General features: G+C 43.7%; 2 protein-coding genes and 1 long non-coding RNA gene across 5 annotated transcripts; 1 reads left to right on the top strand and 2 right to left on the bottom strand.

Annotated features, from left to right (window-relative positions):
• LOC121050434 lies at positions 1 to 1,559 on the bottom strand. The gene is made up of 3 exons (XR_005802959.1): positions 571 to 1,559; positions 418 to 476; positions 1 to 87 (listed from the first exon to the last, which is right to left on the bottom strand). It is a non-coding gene; the product is annotated as an uncharacterized LOC121050434 (long non-coding RNA).
• A 9,997-nt stretch (positions 1,560 to 11,556) lies between these two features.
• LOC112178393 lies at positions 11,557 to 13,793 on the top strand. Its single transcript, XM_024316547.1, has 4 exons — positions 11,557 to 11,931; positions 12,046 to 12,492; positions 12,589 to 12,903; positions 13,581 to 13,793. The coding sequence occupies exons 1-4, from the start codon at positions 11,557 to 11,559 to the stop codon at positions 13,791 to 13,793; spliced, it is 1,350 nt and encodes a 449-aa protein (XP_024172315.1).
• Positions 13,794 to 23,029: 9,236 nt separating this feature from the next.
• On the bottom strand, positions 23,030 to 24,911 carry LOC112180021 ((-)-isopiperitenol/(-)-carveol dehydrogenase, mitochondrial). 3 transcript variants are annotated; one of them, XR_005803656.1, is made up of 2 exons: positions 23,959 to 24,911; positions 23,030 to 23,442 (listed from the first exon to the last, which is right to left on the bottom strand). XR_005803656.1 is itself a non-coding variant. In XM_024318511.2 (1 exon), the coding sequence occupies exon 1, from the start codon at positions 24,867 to 24,869 to the stop codon at positions 24,057 to 24,059; it is 813 nt and encodes a 270-aa protein (XP_024174279.1). In that variant the 5' UTR covers positions 24,870 to 24,911; the 3' UTR covers positions 23,832 to 24,056. The 3 variants fall into 3 exon arrangements, 1 of the variants encoding a protein (XP_024174279.1); XR_005803657.1 differs by having other exon boundaries at positions 23,033 to 23,361; XM_024318511.2 differs by lacking the exon at positions 23,030 to 23,442 and having other exon boundaries at positions 23,832 to 24,911.
• Positions 24,912 to 26,818: the final 1,907 nt, after the last annotated feature.

Here is a 26,818-nt window from a genome sequence, read left to right as displayed (position 1 = left end):
CTTATATGCAGCGAACTTGGACTTCAATGCTTCTCTAATTGCAATGAAAGCTTCTTTACTCTTCCCTTTTATCATATGCCTGCAGCCCTGCATAATTGGTACAGGGAGTTAAAAATTGTCCCTTGGTTATCAAACATAAATAGAGAAGATACTCTCCAATCAAGCATCTAATTTCCACCAAAAATTCATACTAAAGCACATAAAAATCGTTAAAAAAATACATGAGATTCAACATTTCAACTCAAGGCTGCCTCTCCAATCAAACATCTAATTTCCACCAAAAATGTATGTCAAAGAGACAAAGACTCAAAGCACATAAAAATCGTTAAAAAAATACATGAGATTCAACATTTCAACTCAAGGCTGCCGCCTGCAGATTTGTTAAGAATGTATGAGAGTTTCTACTTCTCTACTGACCTTGAAAATTGAGGCTGCAGATTTGTTGATAACTCATGGGATTCAACTGATCTTGGTACCTACACATTTAAATAGAGATTTAAAGAACCAGCAAACATGTTTTGGTAAACTGAAGCATAAAAAAATAGGAGCAATGAACCAAAAACAATGTACCTGTTCACCAGACTCATTTCCAGAATCATTATCAGATTCATTTCCACCTTCATCTTCACTATTTCCCATCTGGTCGTGCTTCCCTAATGAGTCTCCTTTCTTCAGCTAGCTGCATTTCACGCTCGCTGAGCCTCTTGCATCCTTGATTTTGCTAAACCCCAATCTTTCAAGCAAATCAACGCCTCTATTGTATTTGGACTCAAGCAAGCCCTTTTCTCATATACAACTCTACCTCCTGCACTAAAACATGACTCCGAAGCTACAGTAGAAGCTGGAATTGTTAGCAAATCTCTAGCCATGCGAGAAACTATAGGGTATAATGGTTCATTTGATTTCCACCAAGCCAAGACACTAAATTGATTATCATCATCAACTTCAATAGTTGGTAAATCATAGTACATTTGTAAATCATTAGAAGTCGCAGAAGAAGTATATGAAGATGATACCTTTGCCCTTTTCAAACTTTGCATTGAGGAATTACCAACAATAGGCAATGCTATAGAACCCGGAGCACTCGAGGTAGAAGAAGTTAAATTTTCAGATTGCCTAGGTGCTACATCTGACACAATATTCTTCTTATATGTTTCATAAAGAGCTTGCAATTCAGTTCTTAACTCTAACAATTTTCTATCAACATCAAGCTGATCAATACCCATGCATTTTAACCATTCTCCAATAGCAAATAACTTAAATCTAGGATCCATAATTGTAGCAAAGCAAAAAGCTTTGGGAAATGTACCCCAATACTTATCAAATTTGTCCTTCATTGCAGCCAATGCATCCTTAAATACATTAAAATCAGAATATGCCTCAAATGCAAAATGGATATCTATCAAGCAACTAATAACACGACATGATGTAGGGTAATATACACCAGAAAATATCTTGGTTGAGGATGCAAAAATCAATAAAAAGCGATTAACTAGTTGTGCAATTGACCAATCTTGTTCCGATGGAACATCTAAATTGCAAGACCGTGATTCATTCACTTTTAGAGCATACATATTCAAAGGCCCTTTATAACTTAAAGCTACTTCTAAAAGTTCATAAGTGGAATTCCACCTATGAGGCACATCATTGTCAATATTTTTTTTTGGCTTTTGCAAATCATTACAACAACGTACCCACAATTCATGTCTCTTATTAGAAGAATTCATGCTTCTAACAACATTGATTATTTTATCAATAGATGGACCTAAAATACGTAAACCATCTTGCACAATCAAATTCAAAATATGAGCACAACATCGTACATGAAACAACCTTTTAGGCGCTACCTCAAGCATAAGATAAGTGGGAAGAACACATGCAACCACATCATTATTCGTAGCATTGTCTAAAGAGATGGAAAATATTTTATTATGAATGCGCCAAAACAACAATTCTTCAAATATATGATTTGCAAGTGACTCTCCTGTGTGAGGGTACTCAATCATCTTAAAGCATATTATTCTTTTATTTAAAGACCAATTTTTATCAATAAAATGTGCAGTAAGTGACATGTAACCCATTTTTTGACGCGATGACCAAACATCCGAAGTCAAACAAATTTTGCCTTCAAACTTTTCAAAAAGACTCAAGAGCTCATTTTTGCCCTTAACAAATTTCTTCATCACATCTCTTTTACATGTTGAGGCAGAAATTCCTACATATTGAGGACAAAATCCTCGACGAATCATTCCTTTAAAATCATGTTTTTCAACAAAAGTAAAAGGCAATTCAGCTCTAATAACATAATCAACAAGTTCTCTACGTGCAACATTCTTATCGTAAGCAAAAGTAGTGATATTTCCAGAAATATCAGGACCTAATCTTTTCTGCCCTTTCTCATGAATTTGTAAATGTCTTCTTAAATGACTAGTACCAGCACTAGCACCACCTCTAAGTAAAGTCTTACAAACCCCACATTTATTTTTTGGTACCATATTTCCACGCTCATTAACTTGAACCCTTTCAAAAAATTCCCAAACATTACTAGTGAACCTAGATTTCTTAGAAGATGCTGAAATAGATGAAGCTCCAGTTTCAGTCACATTATCAACATTAATATCATCCATTTCTAGCTGGAAATAAACAAGGTTCAGATATTACTTGAGAGTTTTGAATGAACAAACTAAAACTGCTATGAGGCACAACTTATTCACAGAGATGCTACTGTCCATTCCTTTGTTTGCTCTTCCTCGTCCTACAATATTAGAGATCACAATCAAAGCAAGAAAAAAAATAGCATACAACAACTAGATTGTTACTAAGAACTAGTTACTAGTACCAGTTATATATTCATTGTGACAATAAGAACTCAAAACATGCATAAAACAATATCTAATCATTCTGACCCCAACATCTAATCAAAGGAACAACTGGGTTCTTCAAAACGCATAAAAAAAAATTTAGTCTTTCAACTCCTGTCCAATAAATCAAAATACCAACTTCAAAAGAAAAATAAAAGGAACAAATAAGCCATAACCTTGATTCAAAAGCCATCGTTTCAACTTGATTCAGTTTCGTTTCAGTCCGTGCTAGATTGCAGATATATGTATTCTGAAGCATGAACAAACAAAGAAATAAAACTCAAACTCGTCAGATTTTCCTTTCGCTCCATTTAAAACAGATGCTGAAAATGAACAAATCAAAAAGAGATTTTCCTTTCGCTCCATTACCAGCTTCCAGGAGTTCCACAAGAATGTCTACAAGACTGCAGAAAAGGGGAAGCCTCCGAATATCTTGCACTCGAACCTGCACATTACAATGATCAAAAAGTCAAACATGTAACTTGAATCTTAGTCTGAGATTCGAACAGATCTATTTCACACTAATCTATTTCAAGACAAACAGAAAATTGAAGAAACGGGTTCTTAGTCTGAGATTCGAACTTTGATCTGAAAGAAGAGGCCGCGGTAGCTGCCGGATTTGAGGTGATCGACGGCGTCGTTGACTAGTTGGAATCGCAGATCTACCAAAGCAGCGGAGCAGGGATGGAGCAGACTGGAGGGATGGACCGATGGAGGATGAAGCTACGAGCTAGAGGGAAATCAAGGAACAGTCTCACAACGGAGGCAGCGGCTGTGAGATTCGTGAGAATGAGAGAGAAGAGTTACAGGGAAATCGGGGACGGCGGAGAGAACGAGAGAGAAGAGTTGTTTTCGAAATAGGGTGATTTGTGAGTTGAGTGAGAGTGTGAGAGACTAACCTAGTGGGTAAGTGGGGACGTGGGTTTGTCAGTTATGGGATGGTGTGAGACAGCTGGTCTCCAATCCAACGGTAAGAAACACTCAATCTAGCCTAGGATTCTCTTTATTTTGAAATAACAGTAGGATCCGTTTATTGAAATTTGTATTATATATATATATATATATATAATTTTATATAATATATATTTATTTGCGGGCTTTTAAGAGCCGGGCCTAGCTGGCTTTTGGCGGGTCGGGCTTATGGGCCGGGCCGGGTTTCTAACCCCTAAACCAAGCCCGGCCCTCTACCCACCGGGCCGGGCCTATGGCGGGCTTTTTGGCGGGCCGGGCCGGGCTTTTGGCCCTGCGGGCCGGTGGGCCTCCATCGGCCCACGGGCTAAATGATGACCCCTAAGTCAGTTTTAACTCTGTTATTTTTTAGTTTTGTGAAGTAATTCGAGAGAAACAAAAGCTTTAATGGAGCAATAAAGATAGCAAACACGAAGTATAGATGCAGAGGACTAGGTAGGCCTCATCAACTGGTCGGGCCGGGCCTTGTTACATTTTTAAATAATGGCGGCCGGGCTTTATTGTAAATCAAATTATCCAAGCTAGTCCATATATAGCGGGCCTTGCAGGCTTTTTAGGGCCGGGCCGGGCCTTGCCTTGCGGGCTTTTTCGTATTGGGCCATGCGGGCTTTATTTATAAATAAATATTTAAAGACACTAATATTCTTTTTTTTAATCAAGCTTTGAAAATTCATTGGATAATAATCAAATACAACCAAAAGGAACAAATCTATATCGTACCCAAAAAAAATCTATATTTATATATAGACACTAATTTATTTATAAATAAATTTTTAAAGACACTAATTTTTTATAAATCTATATTATATAGGGAAAATCTCATAAACAGTACCTGACCTATCGGCCACTAATAACTTTCATACCTCAAGTTCAAAAAATATCAGACTGGTACTTGAACTTCTGACCCCCACCCAATATCAGTACCTGGGAACAGTAAAATAGTTAACGGGTTAATTTTTGAAGGGTAAATATGTCATTTCACTGTTCATCATCTCCAAAACTCTCCCCTCTCTATGCAATACCAGATTTCTTCTTCTTCTTCTTCTTCATACCTCATCACCACTATCAACCAACCTTTCACTTCTTCAATAGCCACCGTCCCATTCACCACCAACTCCTCTCACCTCTCACCTCTCCTTTGGTCGGTTTGGGTTTGTGTGTGTGAGGTATGAAGAAGATAATGAAAAATCTGGGTTTGCAGAGAGAGAGGGGAGAGTTTTGGAGATGATGAACAGTGTAATGACATATTTACCCTTAAAAAATTAACTCCGTTAACGATTTTACTGTTCCCAGATACTGATATTAGGTCAGGGTCAGAAGTTCAGGTACCAATCTGATATTTTTTTAACTTGAGGTACGAAAGTTATTAGTGACTTGAAGTTCAGGTATTGTTTGTGAGTTTTTCCCATTTATATATCATACACTCCAAAGAGCAACCATTAGCAAATCAAAGAAAATAGGAAAACCGACCGTTAGATGTGATTATTACAATAAATTATACGTGTGATTCAAAATTTAGTCAATTTCACCATAGTTTCGAACCCGATCGTATTAGTCAACCGTAGTCACTTGCATGTTTTCTTGATTGACCGATGGCGTGATGACTGCAAACTTGCTTTTTTTTTACATCACGTTTGTAAATATTTCATCGATGGATGTGTGTGGACATAAGATAAAAATTTTAATTTTTAATTACAAATACATTGGCCTATACTAATTTGCCTCCTAAAGTTATATGACTTATACATTGCATTTAAATTGTTGAGGTCCATTCTAAAGCAACCATGAAGTGGAAGATGAATTTGGAGAAACCAACCGCTCGATAGAGAGATTGTAATGTTTTATGGTGGTTGTAAAAAATCCAGCCAATTTAGTTCTCGTTTCGAATTCGATCAACTAGGTCAAACTTAGTTACTCTTATAAACCTATATTTATATATCATACACTCCAAAGAGCAATCTCTATAAATTCAAATAAAATAAAAAAACCAACCGGTGGATGTGATTATTACAATAAATTATGAGTGTGGTAAAAAATTTAGCCAATTTCACCATATTTTCGAATCTGATCGAATTGGTCAACCGTTATCACTTGTATGTCTTCTTGGTTGACCAATGACATGACGACCGTGAAACGTGCTTATTTTTTCACATGAAGTATGTAAATGTTCCATTAATGGATGTGCGTGGACATAAGATAAAAATTTCAATTTTAATTACAAATACGTTGGTCTATACCAATTTGCCTCCTAAAGTTGTATGACTTATACATTGCATTTAAATTGTTGAGATTCATTCTAAAGCAACCATGAAGTGGAAAATGAATTCGGAGAAACCAACCACTCGATGGAGAGATTGTAATGTTTTATGGTGGTTGTAGAAAATCCAGCCAATTTGGGTCTCGTTTCGAATTTGATCAACTAGGTCAAACTTAGTTACTCTTATAAACCTATATTTATATATCATACACTCCAAAATGGCAACCTCTATCAATTCAAATAAAATGGAAAAACCGACCATTGGATGATATTATTATAATAAATTATGAGTGTGGTAAAAAATTTAGCTAAGTTCACCATATTTTCGAATCCGATCGAATCGGTCAACCGTATTTATGACATGTAGAATATATATGCACATATTCTATATAGAAGTATGAGAACTTCCAATTTCACCATAAGCCAAATTACAACAAATTCACACACACACACACACACACATATAACATATACATACATATAAACATATCTAAAAGTCCTTAATCTTCAATAATGATGATGCGGCACACTGAAGATTTCCAAATATATGTGTTGGGCCTTCTAGACATGAACTTGTAAAAGATGTTACAGATTCCCGTCCAAGCTGAACTACCTTCACTTAAATTGCCATAACTCCTTCTAGAAAAGTCAGAATCGCAAACCGTCAAATTCCTCAGAAACTAGACACATGGGGCTTTCCGTGCATATAGGGTACAGCTTCTAATTCCATCTAAGAAGTTCCCAATAATTCAACGAAGTTAGGTTCTAGACATGAACTTGTAAAAGATGTTGCAGATTCCCGTCTAAGCTGAACTTCCTTCACTTAAATTACCATAACTCCTTCTAGAAAAGTCGGAATCACAAACTGTAAATTTCCTCAGAAACTAGACACATAGGGCTTTCCTTGCATATAGATTAAAGCTCCTAATTCCATCCAAGCAGTTCCCAGTAATTCAGCGAAGTTAGGTGTTCTGCACAACAGTTTTCTGTGTTAGTTAGCTCAACTTAGCTTCTTTTCTTCTTTCTTTGAAACACACCTACAAAGACACTAAACTAACCTAAATGAACCATAAATAAGGAGAACTAAACATATATACCAAGACTCCAAGAGAAAGAGGCATAGAAATATAAGAAAATATGAGCACATCAACATACATATATAGATATATACATATATATATATATAATACATAATTGTTTACAGGCTTTTACGGGCCGGGCCTAGCGGGCTTTTGAAGGGCAGATGCGGGCTTTTTGACGGGCCAAGCCGGCTGGCCTCCATCGGCCCACTTGATCCGCGGGCTTTTTGATGAGGCCTAGGACTAGGTTTGATAATTCCTTTGGCAAAAAATGACAAGAGAAGATCACGAAATTTGTTGTGCAAAACAATTGCTGCAAAGCTGAAAACTGCAGTTCAGAATTAGCTTCTCGGATTGAGTTTTGGAGAGCTTTTCCTGCAACCTTTTGAGAGGACTCTTGATGAAAGAGTTGGCATCTCTTAAATACAGGACTACAACATGAGCCCAAGAGTTGGTCAGAAACGTCAACAAGGTAGCAGGAATTCAGGCTTGAAGGAGGCTTCCTGAGAAGGCAGAAACAGTCAACTTTTCATGAAGCGTTTTGGGAGATCTTTTCCGGGGACTTATTTAAAGTTTTTCTCGAAGGTGATTGATCATTCTAAAAGAAATGATGCCTAGTCCAAGAAATAAGCTTGAGAAGCAGAAATCAAATCCTATTCAAACAAGGGAATCTGAGCATGAATCTTTATTGTGGCTTTGCTTTGAAGTTTTGGAAGGTTCAAGACACCATAATAACAAAAAGTCTTAGAAGAATCCTAAAAGATTACGTTATGCACCAATAAAAGGAAACCTTAATTAACTAGGGAAGTAAATTGCAAGTAGAGTTGAAGAAGGAAATAAGGCATGGCATCTCCTAAATAGAGACCTCTGCAACACAATTTAAGACACAACACCTTGTACATTCTCTTCTATCTCTCTTTCTTGTTCATCCGCCACCATCTTTTTCTTCTTTTCTTTTCTCTATTTTTATTCTATCTTTTATTTTAGTTTTTAAAACTATGTGCAACTAAATTCTTTTTGTTAGGGGCAAATTTGAAGCCCTAATTATGTGAAAAACTATTATTATCCTATCTTAGTTTTGAAAACTTAGTTATTGAGATTGCTTGTTTGATTTTGTATGATTGAGAACTCTTATATGTTTGTGTTTAATTTGCACTAACCAAAACCCTAATAAAATTAGAGCAAAAAAAGTAACTGAACCAGTATGATCAGCTTCCAACCTCTAAGAATCTAGCACTAGCACTCGTACCTCGACATCGCCACCTTCTCCCTCAAAAGATGGAATCAAACTTTCCTCAATAGTCCAGACTTCAGATGGTTCAATGGGGAGGGGGAGGGGGGGGGACAATTGCCTATCTGAATTCACTAATAACCATATGTTGAGAAGATAAGGGGCCATCGTCAGACAAGGAAAAATGAGATCGAAAACCTAAAACACCAAACATTGTAAGAGCCTTTTTCTTGTTTTTGAGGGGAAGGAAAAATATATTCCAATGATCAAAAGATCATACAATCGTACTAGGTTAGGCTAGAGTAATCACATCACAAGGAAAGTTTCATCATAATGTCGAAGCCACAAGCTAGTCAGACCAGAAACCATCCTAGCAAATGCTACTTAATACAATTTGACATGCTCACTTATTCAAATGACTAAAATAACTAAAAGGAAATACTAACTCAAAAAGAAAATAACTTAAACTAAAACATAAAAATAAACCTAACGTAAACCAGACTCATCCTCCCAAATGCTAAATTAAGTCACCTAAAAACATATTGTTATACACCAACATGAAGTAATAGGGAAGCCCACCACAAGTCCAGCTAAGGTCAAAATGTGCCACTCCCCCTAGAAGGCCCAATCCAAGCCAAACCCAAGTGAGAGAGAGGGGATAGATAGGCTAGCCGAAGGGCCCAACCCAGCAAACTGCATCTCTGCAGCCTATAAAGTCTGAAGACCAAAGGCCCAAAATCCATCACCTCCAACTCTGTACTTACATGAGCATTTGCCTAAAGCATAATTAGCTATAATGAGCCACGCTCATGCTACCGCTAGCAGTTCCAAATAGCTATTAAGGGTGTGACCTACGTAAACACCACCAGACAGGCTATCGCTTGAGCTATGGCTCAGCCCAAGATCGCCGTTGACGCTCTGCCACGCTCCGCGCCAATGTCACCTCGCTGAAGTATCAGAAGCTGGGAATAGAAGCATATCAGTCCCACATCGAAAACAAGGAAGAGATCAGTCTCTTCCTCACCTATAAAAGGTTCACTCCTCTCTCCTCATTAATTATGCATTTACTACTTACCTAATGTTATTCTGTCAACGCAAATACATTGACTAACTTAGGCATCGGATTAGAGAAGACCGCCAACCGCGGTTTCCCTCTAACGCCCAGCGTATTTTATTTGACAGATAGTGGAAACAACGAGAGTATCGTAAAGTAGCGGCCTGCTCCGTGGGCCCGCGTTAACCAAGGTTCGGCTACCGCTGAATCTCAGACATTAACATTGGCTCCGTCTGTGGAATCCTTGAGCAAAAGGTCACCCCACCACAACAATCACCATGACCAAAGGTCGCTGGGAAATCGCCGATGAGCAAGCGGACCAATCCGTCAACCCCCAACCCACCAACCCGGCGACTAACGTTAACCAAGTGGCTAACGTTAATTGCTCACTCTTCAATACTCCTGTAAACCTTAGCATGGAGCCCCAAGATACCCCTCAGATCCCACGAACTCAGGTCACAACCGAGGCTCGCCCGAGCAGTGGCCGCCAACCACCAGACCAGGACCTAGCCGCCAAGTATGAGCTGGCACTGGCAGACTTCCACAAGGCAAATAGGAAGCGCGAACAGGAATGCAAGGAAAAGGCCGAGGCTTAGAAACAGGTGCCCACGCTGATGTCAAAATTCGACAAACTAAAGAAGGCGCTGGAGGCAAACACTAACCCAACGCAAAGCAAACAATCGCAAAGTACTAGGAGTAGTCGACCCAGCGGCAGAAGATTGATAACAGCACCAATCATACAGATTCAGGTACCGTTGAACCCATCCGAGCTGGCAGGAATGGGTCCTCTACCTCCACCATGTTTAATGATAGAACAAGAAACAGAATCATAACCGTGGACCCACCACACCACAACCAGGGCGAGAACCAAAGGAAACCCACCGGCTCCCAGGTAGGAGTTGGCACAGCGGAACCTCCAAGCAGGACCCGCTGGCGACGCAACCACCCTAATCCTGGAAAGAATGAAACAACTGGAAGAAAGACTTATCCGAGACAAGCACCCCAGCACCAATCCAAAACCCGCTCTTTAGGTGAAGACCAGGACCTTTTATCGCCATAATCTTGCAGGCAAAAATGCCAAAAATGGCACAATACAGCGGCCTCACTGATCCTTTCGTCCATATGGACACCTTCAAGAAGGTCACTAACAACAAGGGATTCGATGACGCCACCCTCCGCCATTTGTTCAGCGAGACGTTGGATAGTGAGGCGATGAGTTGGTTCTTCGAATGCCCACAAGGATCCATCGACTCATTTCATGCACTATCAAACTCCTTCCTGTCGTGGTTTATCCTCTTGGTCGCAGGACATCATAACACAAGCCAACTGTTCAACGTCAAGTACGGTGCGGAAGAAACACTGAAAGCGTTCGTCACAAGGTGGAGAGCGGCGACATCTTAGTGCCGTGACCTTGGCAAAACAATGGCATTGACGACCTTCAAGAAAGACCTCCTAAAGGGACCATTTCTCTATCATCTCAACTACAATTATCCAAATAGCGCGTATGACCACGTCATGAGCGAGGTAGTCTTCCACGCGCAAGCAGAATTCATCACATAAGGAGAAGCACCACCACCTCCACAAACGCCTGCCAAGTCAACTCAGCCTTCCTCCAGCCGACATGAAACCACTAACAAAACCCCTGCCACACCTCCAACTAAAAAAAAAAAAAAAAGAGAATGGCAGCAAAACAACTACCAGAGCAAGTGGCAAAAGGATCAGCAATACCACAACAAGGCTAATCGCTCGTTCCATGGGGATAACAGCAACAAGTAGACAAGGTCCTCCCAGCGGTGCGCAGTGTTCACAGTCCTCACAGCTTCATATGAAGAGATATACGATCAGTACAGGGACCAAATCTCACCGCCACCCCCAAGAAAATACCTGAGAGTGGGAAAACCAAGGAGCATCGGCAAGTGGTGCAAGTACCACAAAGACAGCGGTCACAACACCAATAGTTGCAACACTCTTAAAATAGCAATTGAGACCCTGTTCGAGATGGCAAGCTGGAACAATTCAAGGTGTGACAACCACCGACAGTACTCGCCAATATCGAGCCCATGCACCGCATCAACACCATCGACTGAGGCGCTCCCATCAGCAACATGTCTCACAGGGCAAGGAAGCGCTATGCGCGCGCCAACCACCCCAAAGAAGTTTGCAACATCCGCTATGAAAGATACGCTAAGCTACCGAGATTTGGGTGGGAGCCCATAACCTTCTCCGAGGGAGAAGAACATGGAGTGCATCTCCCCCACGACGATCCATTCTTGATCGACACCATACTTGACAAATGGTCAGTGGGGAGGGTCTTCGTTGATAGCGGATCCGCTGTCAATGGTTGCTATAACCAACTCCAGCGAAACAGAAAGCTACTAGAGGACCACGAACCCCTGCTTAGTTTCTCTGGTGACGTCACGCAACCACTGAGTTCTGACTACATGCGCCTGTCCATCGGAGCCAGCCCATGCACAGCGGAGGTACACACCGAGTTTATTGTTGTTGATTGCTTCAGTTCTTACAATGCCATCATCGGCCGATGGGCACTCAACAAGCTAAAGTGCATCATTGCTTAATATATGCTTCTCATGAAGTTCCCTACACCCAACGGCACGCGCTGTGTGAAAGGAAGCCAACAACTAGCACGAGAATGCTACTCAACAACGGTGACGCGGTCGATGCGACGTCATGAAATCCTAACTGTAGGAAATCACCTGCCGCTGACGAATAAGATTGACGACCCCAGAGACGACGAGAAGAAGTACGTAAAAAAGGAACCTGTCAACCCAGAAACATCTCTACAGGTCATCAGCGTCTCTGACAAGCACCCTGAGAGGACGGTCCGCATCGGCGCGCAACTATCCCCCGAGATAGCGACAGAATTCACACAATTTCTGCAAGATAACGTCGTCATGTTTGTGTGGTCCTACGCTAATATGCCAGGCATCTCCCCTAACATCATTACGCACAAGTTAAGCATCAAATCATCCTTCTATCCAATCAAACAGAAGAGAAGGACCTTCGACGAAGAAAGATATCATGTAATAGGCGAAGAGGACGCAAAGCTACAAAGCATTAGGTTCATCCGCCAAGTCAATTACCCCCAATGGATTTCCAACTTGGTCATGGTAAAAAAGCCCAGCAGAAAATGGCAAATGTGTGTAGACTTCAAAGGTCTCAACAAGGCATGCCCCAAAGATAGTTTCCCGCTACCGCGCATTGACCAGTTGGTCGACACAACAGCGGGACATGACCTGCTGAGCATGATGGACGACTTCTCCAGATACAACCAAATCAAGATGAAACCTAGTGACCAAAAGTGCACCACCTTCACAACCGACAAAGGCCTATACTGCTACAATGACATGCCTTTAGGGTTGAAGAACGCCGGAGCAACATACCAACGGTTGATGAACGCCATGTTCGCAGAGCACCTCAGCAAACTAATAGAGGTATATATGGATGACATGCTTGTCAAGAGCATCAAGGCTAGCGGACACGTGGCAAACCTCCGCATCATATTCGCCATTCTCTTAGCCTACGGTATGCGCCTCAACCCCAAGAAGTGCTTTTTCATAGTCACCGCTAGAAAATTTTTGGGCAACATCATTAGCGAACGAGGCATATAGGCTAACCCCGACAAGGTACAAGCCATCCTCAACATGAAGTCCCCAGAGTGGAAGGCATACGTGCAGAGCCTCCAGGGCAAGCTAACCGCACTATCTTGTTTCATCTCTAAGCTCACTGACAGGTGCCTCCCATTCTTCAAAGCCATGAAGAGTACCCACAAAAAGGAAATTGATCTTCGGTCTGTGAGGCGGCATTCCAGAGTTTAAAGGAATACTTAGCGGCAATCCCACTCCTCTCCATCCCCATGCAGGGTGAGATACTTTACATATACCTTGCGGTATCCACATCAGCGACAAGCTGCGCCATAGTACGAAGAGAGGGATAGAACGAGCTCCCGGTATTCTATGCAGGCAGAGGTATGAACGGAGCTGAGACAAGATACACCCCCCTGGAGCAACTTGCTCTCGCACTCATCGTCGCCGCTAGACGCCTCCGCCAATACTTTCAAGACCATACAATTCATGTCCTGACAAACCAACCGCTGAAACAAGTAATGCAGAACCCTGAACACTCTGGCCGCCTCAACAAATGGGCAATTGAGCTCAGCGAGTTCAACATCGAGTACAAACCATGTACCGCTATAAAAGGCCAGGCGGTAGCGGACTTCAACGCTGAGCTCACTAAGCGTCAAGATGAACCAACCATAGGGGCAGAAGAAAGCAACACAACCATGACAACCACCGAGGAACCGACATCCAAGCAACAATCATAATGCAACCTCCATGTCGACAGCTCAGCCTGCGCCAAGGCCTGTGGAGCGGAAATCATCTTGACAGGGTAGGGGGACTGAACGTGGAGTACGCGCTAAAATTCAACTTCACAGCTTCAAACAACATGGTGGAGTATGAAGCACTCATTGCAGGCCTACTCCTCGCCATTGACTCAGGCGCTGATAGTGTCAACATATTCAGCGATTCCTAACTAGTCGTGAACCAGGTCAACGACAGCTTCCAAGCCAAGGATAAACAACTAATGGCATACTTAGGGTACGTAAAAATCCTATTCAGGAAATTCAAGTTCCACTCCATCACACAAATCCCCAGAGAAAAGAATGCTAAGGCAGACTCTCTGGCAAGATTGGCAACCGCTCAACCACACTAAAGTCTGACGGACACAAAGGTCGAATGCCTTGACAAGCCAAGCATCACCAAAATCCTAGCGGAAATTTTCAATATAGAGGTCAATCCCAGCTGGATGGATGAAATAATAGAGTACAAGCGCAATGGAACACTACCAACCGACAAGGTTGAAGCACGGCAGCTCAAGCGCAGACCAACCTGCTATAACATACAGAATGACAAACTCTACAGCCAGGGGTTCACCCACCCCAACCTCCGATGCTTGACCCTAGAAGAAGGAAGGGTAGTTCTGGCAATGATACATGCAGGGGAATGTGGAAATCATTCAGGCGCTAGATCTCTGGCAAACCGAACTATGCGGCAAGGGTACTTTTGGCCCACTTGGCGATGACGCCAGATAAGTCTCCAAGTCCTGCCACAAGTGTCAGCAATACACTAACCTCCCTCATGCCCCAGTGGAGCCCCTCTCAATAATCATCGGCACATTGATTCACTCCACTTGGGGCCTCGACCTAGTTGGCAAGTTACCAACCGCTACGGCCAGTTCAAATACATCATCATCGCCATCGATTACAACAGCAAGTGGATAGAAGCTGAGCCGCTGACGACAATCACTACTGCTAAGGTAACCCACTTCCTTTAGAAAAACATCTATTATCATTACAGCGTCCCCCACACCATCACCACAGACAACGAGGCACAATTCAACAATGAGGAAATCATAGCCTTTACCGCTAATCTAGGCACCAAGATGAGCCATGCATCTGTGGCGTACCCCCAAACCAACGGGCAGGTTGAAGCGGCAAACAAGATAATCAAAAAATTGCTCAAGAAGAAACTCGATGACGCCAAGGGTTTATGGGCAGAAAAGCTCCCGGAAGTCCTGTGGGCCATCAGGACAACCCCAATATCCGTTAACGGTGAAACATCGTTCTACATGATGTTCGGAACGGAGGTCGTCCTACCTATTGAAGTCACACAACCTACCTCTAGGGTCGAGGGCTACAGCGCCAAAACCAACGACGAAGGCATCAACCTCGACAAGGATCTCCTCGAGGAAAAGCGCCACAAGGCTCACTTGCACAATTTGCATAACAAAAAATGGATATCGTGTTTCTACAACGCCAGAGTCAAGGCCTAGAACCTCCAACTTGGGGACTGGGTCATGAAGGAAGTCATTCCACCACCAACCGCACTTCGTCCTACGTGGGATGGACCATACCAAATAGTAGAAGTTGTCAGCCCTGGCACTTTCTACTTAAGGGACAGGGATGGCGTCACATCCACCCACCCCTGGAATACCAAACACCTCCTGTCTTATTACAAGTAATCGTACCACTAACCCACGAGCATCTTGACTTAGCTAAATTTTTTGTACAATATTTAGCTAAGGGAAGCTACCCAACGGGTACTCTCACTCTTTTGTAAACGCTGATCTCTCAGCTATCGATGAAACGAGGAATTATTCAAACCATTGTTCTCCACAGCACAAACAGTTAACTGGCACCGCCAACAACGTTCAGCGGACCACGTCTGCTACTTCGTGCACTTGGAACAATTTTAATTCCCTTAATGTTTCATTGACAGACAAAAGTACAAGAAAAAAGCTCTAGCGGTATACCAACACTTAAAATGAACTAGTACTTGCCAGCGGCAATCCCACACTTAGAAAAATAAGAGACAAAAATAACTGCATTGCTTCATATTCAATAACATTTTTCCATTACATAAGCGCCTCAGCGGCGATGACAAAAAAAAATCCTAGGCATCTCTCGATTCTCCTCGAGGGACCGCAACACCTTCACCGTCTGCCGGGGTGGGCTGTGCCACTAAGCGGCTAGTCTGGTCAGACCCGGGGGTGGTAGGACTCGGAGTAATCATCGTGCCATGGTCGCGAGTGTTGGCCGCCATGAGCTGGGCATGAGAGGCATGAGAGGCCGTCGGCATTGGCGACTGCTGGGAACCGTCACCCGTTCGCCGGACCAAACACCTTCGGGCTAGGAGGAGTCTGGTCCCCTTGGGCGATTTGTGGCTGACTTAGCGCCGCTTGCATTTAGGCCACCTTATCCCAGTTGATGAGGCCCTTTGCATCCAGCTTGCGGAAGTTGGCTGTAGCACCAACTATACCGGTGGCCGTAAGCGCGTCCTTATACTCCTTGGACCACTTGAAGACCTCAACAACCGAGGCGCCTACTTTCTCCTTCTCCTCTTCCAGACCTTCGGCCCGACGTTACAGCTGCTTGACCTCTTCAGATCAGGTGACAGATTCAGGCTGCACAATATCCATCCTCTTCACCTTCGCCGTCAGCTGCTCACCAATAAGAGCAATCTCCTTCTCCAGCTTAGCCACCTTGGTCTTATGCTCAAGGTCCCTTTCAACGGCAACCTCTAGGTTGCCCCGAGCATCCACCAAGAACATCCGCCAGCTCCTGCTGCAGACTGTCGATTTCGGCGTGCAACTGCACCTCCACGCCGGATGGCTTGGAGACCGCCAAAAAAAACTCGTTCAGCCCGACTGCGAGATGACTGAAGGCCGAGCTAAAAGACGACTGTTGAAGGGGAGTATCGAGCACCATGCCATCCATTCCTCCGAACCCCAACCGCTCGCAGATGCTGAAGAGCAGCTCGCTCTCATTGTCAGTCAAGAACTCGGTGTATGAGGTGAAGGAATCAAGACCGCTCGATGGCGCCTCCCCGCAAGCGGTAGCGGTGACCACCTTACCATCCTTTCGCGCCCTCTTTTGTTGCTGGTGCATCAAAAGTAGCAACTTGTCCATCGCGTCGTCACCTTCCTTAGAGTCATTCTGCAGCCGTTTCCTCTTAATGGTGGTGCCTTGAGCTGCACCACGAGCAACAGCCCTTTCTGGGGCATTGGGCTCTAGGCCCACTATGGTGAAGGCCTCGGCCGCGCCAGGCTCCTTCCGTGGCGCAGTTTTCTCCTTCTGAACCACACGCCGGGCACTAGGGGTCCTCTCCGCGACCTTCTCCAGCCGACTTCCTCCGATCTCCTTGCGCTCTGAATTATTGGCGATGGGGAGGACAACTGTTTCCCTTGTGGCGAGGAGATGGGAATGGTGAGACATCTCCAGGATAACCTCAACCTCGGCAGGGCTGACCTCCTTCTTCTAGGGGTCGACAGTAGTTTTTCGCGGATCAAGGCCAGCGGCGAACATGCCCTCCAAGTAATCTTCGAGTTGGGCATTGTCCATCGCCTTGTCAAATGCTGCATGAATTAGCTTATTTCCGGGAACGGGATCTACAAAACCAATGACAGATTGTACCGATAAGGCAAAGGTAACACCAAAAAAAAAGGGACAATGTACTCAGCGGTAGCTACCTGGGAACCGAGACAGGTTCAACTGCACCAACAACTCCCAGCCAGTCAGTAGCGGTAGATCAAGAAGATTTCGATTCTTCCAGCAGCCGGTGATCCTCGCTACGCGGTACTCTTCCTCCAGCTTTAGCACAAATCGCAGCCCCGCTACACACACACAAAGAAGAAGAGAAGCGTTAATTTCGAGTACTGTGGAATTAGGAGCAACGCACATGCAAAAAAAAAAATCATCAAAAGAGATAGCGGCAACCTCGAATATGTTGAAAGTTCGACTTAATCCTAAAAGTTGGCTCCTTTTTATTCAAGGCCGCATCCTACTCCCAACCCTCAGTCGCGACGCAATAGGTTACCTGCCAGGGGACATTGAATTCGGAGGATTCTTGATCAATCGAGGCGCCCCGGTGCGCCGACTCAGGTTCACTTACCCGCTGCAGCCTTTTCTCTTAACATAGACCAACTCATAGAAATGGAGAACCTTGGCCACAGTTGGACCCTCGCAGCCGGACAAGCTCCACAAAGCATTCAACCCCATCAACAGCTTCCACATGTTTGGATAGACTTGTCCAAAGGCGTCGAATTCGTACAATAATATCTAAAGATTCGGCAATAGAGGGAACCGAACCCCCTGGCGAAACATTGCTTCGTGTACGGCCGCATATCCCGCCAGCAGAGACAATGTTTTATCATTCTTCAGCGACAACCTTAGCTTTGCCACCCCAAGAAGCTTGAACACTCGCTTCACCCTGTTGATCGCCGCCCGCTTCGTCAACCGGCGACCCATTAGACAACTTCCATAACCACTCCATGGCGCCATCATCATCGGGATTGCCACTCTCCTCATGCGAACAGCTGGCAGCACCATGACTAGCCAACCATTCCTCTCGCCGATGGCTGGCGGTGGTATCCTCACCTGCCGACGCAACAGTTTCCACTCGTCTGCCACCGCTTTGTGCGTCCCCACCCATATTCGGATATATAATGCGCAGCGGTTTGATGTCTAGCAGATCGGACAGTGAGGTTCCTACAGGGGCAGACGGATGCAACGAATCCATAAAAACCCTAACTGAACCACTGAGCGACACGTCAGACCCGGAATCCTCACTACTCGAGATCTCTACGACGTTAGCCATCACAAACACCCTAAAACCCAAATAAGTTAGTTCTAAATGGATCTAAACTACCCCTATGTCAGATTATATCCAAGAACACCATGAACACACATGCAAAGAAAACCCAGAAACCAACAACCAAAAAAAAGCATATACCCCTTCAAACCCATATTCGACCATCTAGCAAATTTGCCACCACGAACCCTCTGCCCAAATGCCAAACCAACCCACAAACCCCTCTAGACCCTCAAGTATGCTGCCGCAGTATTGCAAAATTCATATAAAAGGCAAAATAGCAAAAAAGCACAGAGGAACGAGCAACACAGAAGCACGAGATAGTGGCCAGAGATCACTAACCTGAAATATGTGAAGCACGATCGTTGTGTGTGCTTGCAGGTGTCTGCTTCTGTTTCTGGGTTGGCTTTTCTCCTCCAAAATCGATACCCTCGCTTCAAACTCGAACACTTGCTGATCTAGATTCTCACAGAACACAAAGATGGAGCACGACGACCCAAGTTTGAAGTGTGAAGAAAAGTGTAAAATCACTCTAAGTTCCCCCTCTTTTATGTCAACATAGACAAATCCAAGTTGTTCGCCAAAAAAATGACACCACACAGGATCCGTACACATGCCCCACTATCGCCCCCATTACCCGAGTTAACCAAGGCAAAAGCAACATTTACTCGCATTTATGACAAAGCGACGGGCGTGCTGAGGAGATGTGCACCCACACGCCAACCCAATAAGTATCCGAAATGCGTCGGGCAATGTCAAAGGAAACGCCTATCCAGTCCAACCGTCAAAGGAATGCAGACCAATAGGTAGAAATAGTCTCCACTAAGCAACACCGCTAGCGGAACTTCTCACTTTCACCTTTCAAGTGAGATAGTCTCCGCTAAGCGCAACACCGCTAGCGGAACTTCTCATTATCACCTTTCAAGCGAGACAGTCTCCGCTAAGCACAACACCGCTAGCGGAACTTCTCACTCTCACCTTTCAAGAGAAAAGGTATCCGCTAAGGAAAACCACGCTAACGACGCTCTTTACCATTAACTCTCAGCGGAGAACGGAGAGGCTCCTACCAGCGGCGCCTCCCGAGGCAACGCCTCATACCGACAACGACCGCCACACGATGTTGCAGTCAAGCTCTATCCTCCAAGAAAGAGTAAGGGGACAAGTCAACACAGTCTTCGACGGCCCTGATCAAGCAGGTTGACCCCCGTCACTCTGGTATCAAAGATTGGGCTCGTTACCCAACACCCACTGCTCAGCGCAGCTCCCCTCAACAAACAATCAACCGGCCAAACGGAGGTGTATCTTAGCCAAAGAGTGGGGGACTCCCTGGGGGGCCTAGTAGGGGCCCACCCGAAAGGGTATAAAGCGTTTGATCAAAACAAGTCTATGGTTGACAACGCACTGACGCTAATTATGCTTTGGCAAGACTAGCAAAAGTAACCCTTCAAACCGCTAGGCAACTCCCCAACCAAGATTGCCCTCCTTGACTGGGGACTTGGGAGACTTATACTTACATGAGCATTTTCCTAAAGCATAATTAGCCTATAATATCAAGGGTGTGACCTACGGAAACACCACCAAATAGGCTATCGCCTGAGCCCCAGCTAAGCTCAAGATCTCCGTTGACTCGCCGCCACACGCCGCGCCAATGTCATCTCGCTGAAGTATCAGAAGCTGGGAATAGAAGCATATCATTCCCACATCGAAAACAAGGTAGAGATCAGTCTCTTCCTCACCTATAAAAGGTCCACTCATCTCTCCTAATTAATTACGCATTTACTACTTACCTAACGTCCTCACCTATAAAAGGTTCACTCATCTCTCCTCATTTATTACGCATTTACCACTTACCTAACGTTATTCTATCAACGCAAATACATTGACTAACTTAGGCATCGGAGTAAAGAAGACCGCCAACCGCGGTCTCCCTATGACGCCCTGTGTATTTTATTTGACAGATAGCGGAAACAACGAGAGTATCGCAAAGTAGAGGCCCGCCCGGCGGGCTTGCGTTAACCAAAGTTCGGCTACCGCTGAATCTCAGACATTAACAAATTCTGCCACCCAAATCTGGTGGGAGCAGCTAGTCATCACCGCTCCAACGGCTGACCTGGAAAAACAACCACATCAGGAAGAGTCATTACATGAGCACAGCCACCCAGTCAAAACCAGAGCCCCACACCGCCTCCGTCAACCAGAAAGTGCAAGCGAACTATGAAGGGATTCACCGCCTCTACAAGAAGACCAAAACCCGATATCGCCTCACGCACAACAAGCTGGGAGCAGAACGTCAACTTCAATCTCATACCCAAGAAAAGATCTAATCCGCCCTGTTGCAGTTAGAGGACCCGCAGAGCTACCGCCGTACTACTGCATGAAACGTAGGACTTCTGTATTGCTTATAACGGCCTTTTTCTTTAATAGTTATTTTCGTTAGAAAAGTTTTGACTTTTTTTTTTTTTTTTTTTTTTAATCCCCACCCCTCCCCACCCATGATAGGGCTTGAACTCCTGACCTCCCAAATGAGAGTTCAGAGCCTTACCACCCCACCAACACACACACTTAGAAAAGTTTTGACTTATTATATAGCATGTTCAAAATTACAAGATTCACTTTCTAACTTGAGGAATGAGGGTGAGTGTTAGGAATTAACTATATTATCAATCAATCAGATTCAATGTTGTGTTTAATTTGTTTATAGTCTACATTTGTTGTATTTAGTATTGATTAGCTAGCCGGTTTTTATATCATTCAACGTCACTAATTATTGTAGCATTTGGATCATTGCTAGCTGACTAGCTTAGGTATAGTTTCAATCATTCAAAGCCTAGAACTTAGGTTGCTACCTTTTAGATCAAGATGGAGAATCTTTTGTCAACCTTTTGCATTGTTCTATCTTATAGATCGATTAGCACCACCCTATTAGTTACTCTCAGTTTTTTTTTTTTTTGGTCGAGAGTAAGGTAGCAAGTCGATCTCCTCGGTTTCGTAGACCCATCAAATCTGCTGGCCATAAATTGGTAGGAGTTGGGTTTTTGTAATATTTAAATAGTAATATGTCTCTTGTTGTATTATTTATTTTTGATAAAATGTCCAGGCATGAGAATGACCAGCTAGCCAAACTCCCGGAGAAAAAAGAAAAATAGTTGTAAATCAAAAGCAGATAATACCCAAGAGAGCTCTGGCAGCAGAGCCAAGTTGAAACTAGGGTTTTTTGAAAAAGTGTGTCTAGATGTTGTCATCGGACGGGATCTGTTCCTAAGAGAGCATGGTTCCCTAGATCGGGGTGTTTTCTCTCGTGATCGAGGGGTTCGATGTCAAGTAGCACGGGTGTTTGCGGTTGCGGGGTAGGTGCAGTTCAGTTCTGGTCCGACGAAGTGGCGGGTCAGAGGGGCTGTGGAGGCTGGATCCGGGTAGGCGCTTTGCAGTCCGGTTGTGCATAGATGGTGGATGCGGGTTAATCTGCTCTGGCTCAAGGATGGGAGTATTTCCGATTTTGATTTGGGCAGGGTGGCTAGTAGATCAGTGTCTTGGGACAACTGGATTGGAGGAGTGCCGGCGGCGATTACCAGATGCAGGTGGTGGTATAATACAGGAAGGGGATGCGGGTGGTATCGATCCGATGCAGAGGAGGTTCCGATGTCGGCAGTAGGTTGATGTAGACGGTTGCTCAGCGGCGGCGCGACCAGTCTCTGGCGGCAGCGGCGGCAGCTCGATTTAGGAGGCGGCGACCCAATGCACGTGCTGGATCAGAATTGGGCTGGGCCCTAGACTGTGGCTGTGACATCCTTGTTTCTTGGGTCTGTGCTTGGGTTTGGGCCCAATTTTTGGGCCCTGCTTAGTGTATTTTATTTTTTAAAGTATTTACTTATTTAGTTTGTCTAGGTTGGTTGCGCTTTATGGGAGCAATAAGTCCCTATGTGTGTTGCGTAGGGTTAGTTGGGCTTTGTGCCTGTGTTGCACTCAAAATGTCTTGTCTGCTCTAAGTAGGCGGCGGGTTCCTTACTTCGTTAAATGGTCTCTACAGCCTAGTGGTAGGGTAAAGCTAAGTGTCGTCATATTTATCCTCCGGCAGCAACATAGTAGGAAAGCTGTGTTTTGATAATTATGCTACGTTGTAATTGAGTTATATATCGAGTTATCTTTCCGTTATGTCACTGCTATGTCAAAGCAAATAGAGTAGCCATTGATGCACTCTTTGCTAGTTGGTGCCTGGTTGAATACATTTTTTCTGTAGAGACTCCTAATACTATTTCGGAAAGTTCTCTAGATGCTTATTGTAATCAGGGGTTTAGGCTCAATGTCCCCCCCCCCCTTGGATTTGACAGTTTCATTAATCAAGGCTTGAGAGCAGCCGCACTAGCCCTTTATTCAAAAAAAAAAAAAAAGTTGTAGGACGCATTCTATAATTCCATTCCACATCGATGACGTCGTTTGGTCTTTTTTTTTTCTCCCTGAAACTTGAATCTATGACTCGACCCGGGGCAACCCAACTTTCAAAAGTTTCAATTTTATCGAGCGAGATGAAACCCGTGTCAACAGTTCTAGGTCGGGAACCCAAATAATGAAAACAGCTCACGCCTGCTACCATGGAAACATATGAAATTTCAAAAAATTGGACGTTGCTATTCCTCAAATCTTCGCTGATGAAAGCTCAAACTTGAAGCCCCAGGTTTCCACTCAGTCCACCATAGTCATCTGCATCAGGTAGCTCTAATTCTTCGTCTTTTTGTTCATTCACTCCTACAAACACTAATCCATCACTGCCATTTCTCATTTTCTGATCCGATACTCCGAATATGTAACACCAAATTGTTCTTCTTCCTTTATCATTTTATGATTTCAATAGCAGAAGATTAATATCTTTACAAAATTAACGTAATTGTAAGAAACTACTATTGTTTTAGTGGTTCGTGTAGTAGGCATTGATTTTGGAAAGGCTTTTAGAGTAAGTCGAATTGATGATTGGAATTTTTTTGAATGTGGTTGTAGCTAGACTAGTAATGGAATTTCAGTTGATCAGGACATTGAGTGGAAATGCATCACGCTTCAATGACGACGGAGGAACAGTTGTTGCTAAAAGCAATCAAAGAAGAATGCCCCTGGGAGAGTCTCCCAAACAAGTGTAATAACGTTGAGTAACTAAGTAAAGTTTAAAATGAACGAAAACCGAGTGACCATTTGACATTTTTTTCACTATAAAATTGTATTCCTTAAGTGCTGAATGAAAAATTGTATTAATAGAATTAGGTTCTGCAGGGTATTTAGGGTTGGAAGAGAAAAAGGGAAAAAAAAGCGAGTTGGAGAGAGATTGATCCCATAAGAAAAGAACACACATACCATGTTTATTCACTATTTGACTTATTGAGCTCAGATCAGCTCATAACATAAGTACTTCGATACTGTTGCGACAAATCAGAGTCCTGTAGTACGTATCATCATTGTTTCAATACAGCTATGGACTTGGTGCCGAGTCCACCATCAACCACCAAATTATGGCCGGTGACGAACGCCGAGTCCTCACAAGCCAGGAACACCACCGCATCCGCCACGTGCTTCTCCGTCAGCGGTTCATCCCTTCCCAAATAAACCGCCGCCATCGTCTCCCGCAGCTCTTCCGCACTAATCTTCAATATGTCGCACATCAGCGGCGTCGCCACCATACCCGGCGACACACAGTTCACGCGCACACCACGCGGCGCTAGCTGCACGCTCGCCGACCTCACCAGCCCCAACACGGCGTGCTTGGACATCGTGTAGTCCGTCAAGCTCTCCGTCCCGCAGTCCGCCACGAAGCTCGCCGTGCACACTATGCTCCCCTTCACCCCCTTCTCCACCATAGCACCCGCCGCGTGCTTCACACAAGCCGCCATTCCGCGCGCGTTCACCGCCATCACTCTGTCGTACCCAGACAGGTCAAGCTCCAGCACCGTCTGCGCCGACGTGCTGGTTATCCCAGCGTTGCTGTACATGACGTCGAGGCTGCCATAGTGCTTGACCGTGAACTCGACCAGGGACTTGACCTGATCCTCGTTGGTGACGTCGCAGTGGACGTAGGTGCAGCGGTGGGAGCCGATGGATGCAGCCACTTGTCGGCCCTTGGAGTCTTGGACGTCGGCGATCACGACGGCCAGAGCGCCGTGGTCTGCAAAGTGACGCGCCGTGACTGCTCCGATACCGCTTGCGGCGCCGGTGACTATGGCCACCTTGCCGTGGAGCTTCTGCAGTGGTACTGGTATGGGCTGTGTCATTGTGCTGAGCTTTAGCACTAGTAGTTACGTGACTGGATGGTTGCCGGGTGGTGTCATAATTTATAAAGAGTGGAGTTACTACAATATCACATCTACCCCTCTAAGCTCGATGACTTGCAGAGTTGCAGTTTAGGGTAAATGGACTGTTTTGTAATTTGACAAATTATATTTTGTTCCCTTTCTCCTTTCGACAATCAACTCAACGTTTTAAATGCACTTTTTCTTTTTGTTTTCTAAACAATTTAAAAGTCACTTTTTTACTATCGACCACTATTAATTATTTGAGTGGTCTGTCATAGAAAGCATGTTTTTGGAGTGGTTGGAGCAAGAGACTTTCCTACTAGAAGCACACCATTAAAACTTAATTTTTTACAAATGCTTATGAAACTCATGTTTTATATGACTTCCCTACAACAAGGACTATTCTGGTGGACTACCCTTTTTGTCAAAAGTTCCAATTATTCATACCTTTATATTTAAAGAATGGCCGCCGAAACAGGTTCATTCTTTGTCTGTAAGTAACTCTGCACGATTCTTGGTGCTCTTATGGAGTATTTGGAAAAATCGGAATGAGAAATTATGGAACAATAAGGAGATCGAAACTTGCATCTGTAATAATGTGAGTTGCTATATATTGCTTGGGATGATATGAAGAGTATTTGCAGGCCAATGTTTGTGCTAGCAGTACAACAAAAGTGGTTAAAAAATGAGTGAAGTTTTGGAGTACTCATCCGGAGGACGATTTTGTGAAACTAAATGTGGACGTATTTTTTGTCCAATTCGTTCAACTATGGAGAAGCTAGTGGAGTGATCAGAAACTAGAGGGGGGAACTGTGTTGCTGCCTTTTATGCTTGGATTTTTTTATTTTTGTTCCCCTACATATTGAGCTGCTAGCTATTAAGATGGGATTGGGCTACTATGCAAATTATAATGGTTTATCATTCATAGTTGAGCAACCTAAGAGGAAGAGAGGCCACTATGTGGGAAGTGTGAATAAACTACCTTATGGCATGGTTGTGAGGACATGTTATTTGATGTAGAATACCTTTGGATGAGAGAAAATTATGAAAAGCTTTACTATTGAATTCACCACTTCCGTCTGTTTGAAATTGCTTGATTGTAACACTGAACTGAGTCTCCACAAAGGCACAAAAGTGCATAAATTTGGCAAGAGCATCAGATTTATTAATAAGTGGAAAAATCCACACAAACTTGGTACAATCATCTATGAAAGTGATATAGTACCTATATCCTTCAATGGATAGACATGGAGCAGGTCCCCATACATCAGAGTGCACTTTAGTAAAGGGCACAAATGTTGTTGTCACAGAATCACTAAAAGGAAGTCTATGCATCTTGCCTTCTAAACAATAAGAACATAAAGACCTAGAAACTGAACTAGGTTCTTTTATTTGTGAACTAGACAACATTTTAGACATGATAGGTTGAGAAGGATGACCTAATCTTTGATGCCATACTGGAAATGAGGATGATGAACTGACAAAAGCATATGGAGAGGACTAAGATATGGAAGAAACTGGTGGAGACTTGAAGAGAAATAAGCCTTCTTCACTACTCTTTCCTTGATACAGAACTGTTTTGGATGCCTTGTCCTGCACAGCAATATTAGCTTCATCAAGAGTTATAAAACAACCATTGTCTCTGCACAGTTTTGTAAAAGATAGCAAATTCATAGCTAAGTCTGGAACATGTAGAACTTGATTCAATTGTAGGATATGATCTGCAGGTTTAATGCAACTAGAGCCTGTATGTGCTACATTTAAGCCTGTACCATTACCAATGGTGATTTTGTTGTCAGAGGCATATGGTTGAGCAATTGTGAGATTTCTTAGTTCTGAAATCATGTGATGAGTTGCTCCAGAATCTCCTATCCAAACTTCACTGTTAGAATGAGCATTTGATGGAGCAGCCATGCTATTGGAGGAAG

Source organism: Rosa chinensis, chromosome 7 (genome assembly GCF_002994745.2).
Source record: "Rosa chinensis cultivar Old Blush chromosome 7, RchiOBHm-V2, whole genome shotgun sequence".
NCBI classification, from domain to species: domain Eukaryota; kingdom Viridiplantae; phylum Streptophyta; class Magnoliopsida; order Rosales; family Rosaceae; genus Rosa; species Rosa chinensis.
This window is presented reverse-complemented; position numbering and strand designations above follow the sequence as displayed.

Excerpts from the sequence above, each read along its gene's own strand:
- LOC112178393 (XM_024316547.1), top strand. The coding sequence starts at position 11,557 with ATGTCTCACAGGGCAAGGAAGCGCTATGCGCGCGCCAACCACCCCAAA. Across the intron at positions 12,493-12,588 it reads TCGACGAAGAAAGATATCAT|CCCAGCAGAAAATGGCAAAT; the intron begins GTAATAGGCGAA and ends ATGGTAAAAAAG. Across the intron at positions 12,904-13,580 it reads ACCTCAGCAAACTAATAGAG|AACCCTGAACACTCTGGCCG; the intron begins GTATATATGGAT and ends CAAGTAATGCAG.
- LOC112180021 (XM_024318511.2), bottom strand. The coding sequence starts at position 24,869 with ATGACACAGCCCATACCAGTACCACTGCAGAAGCTCCACGGCAAGGTG.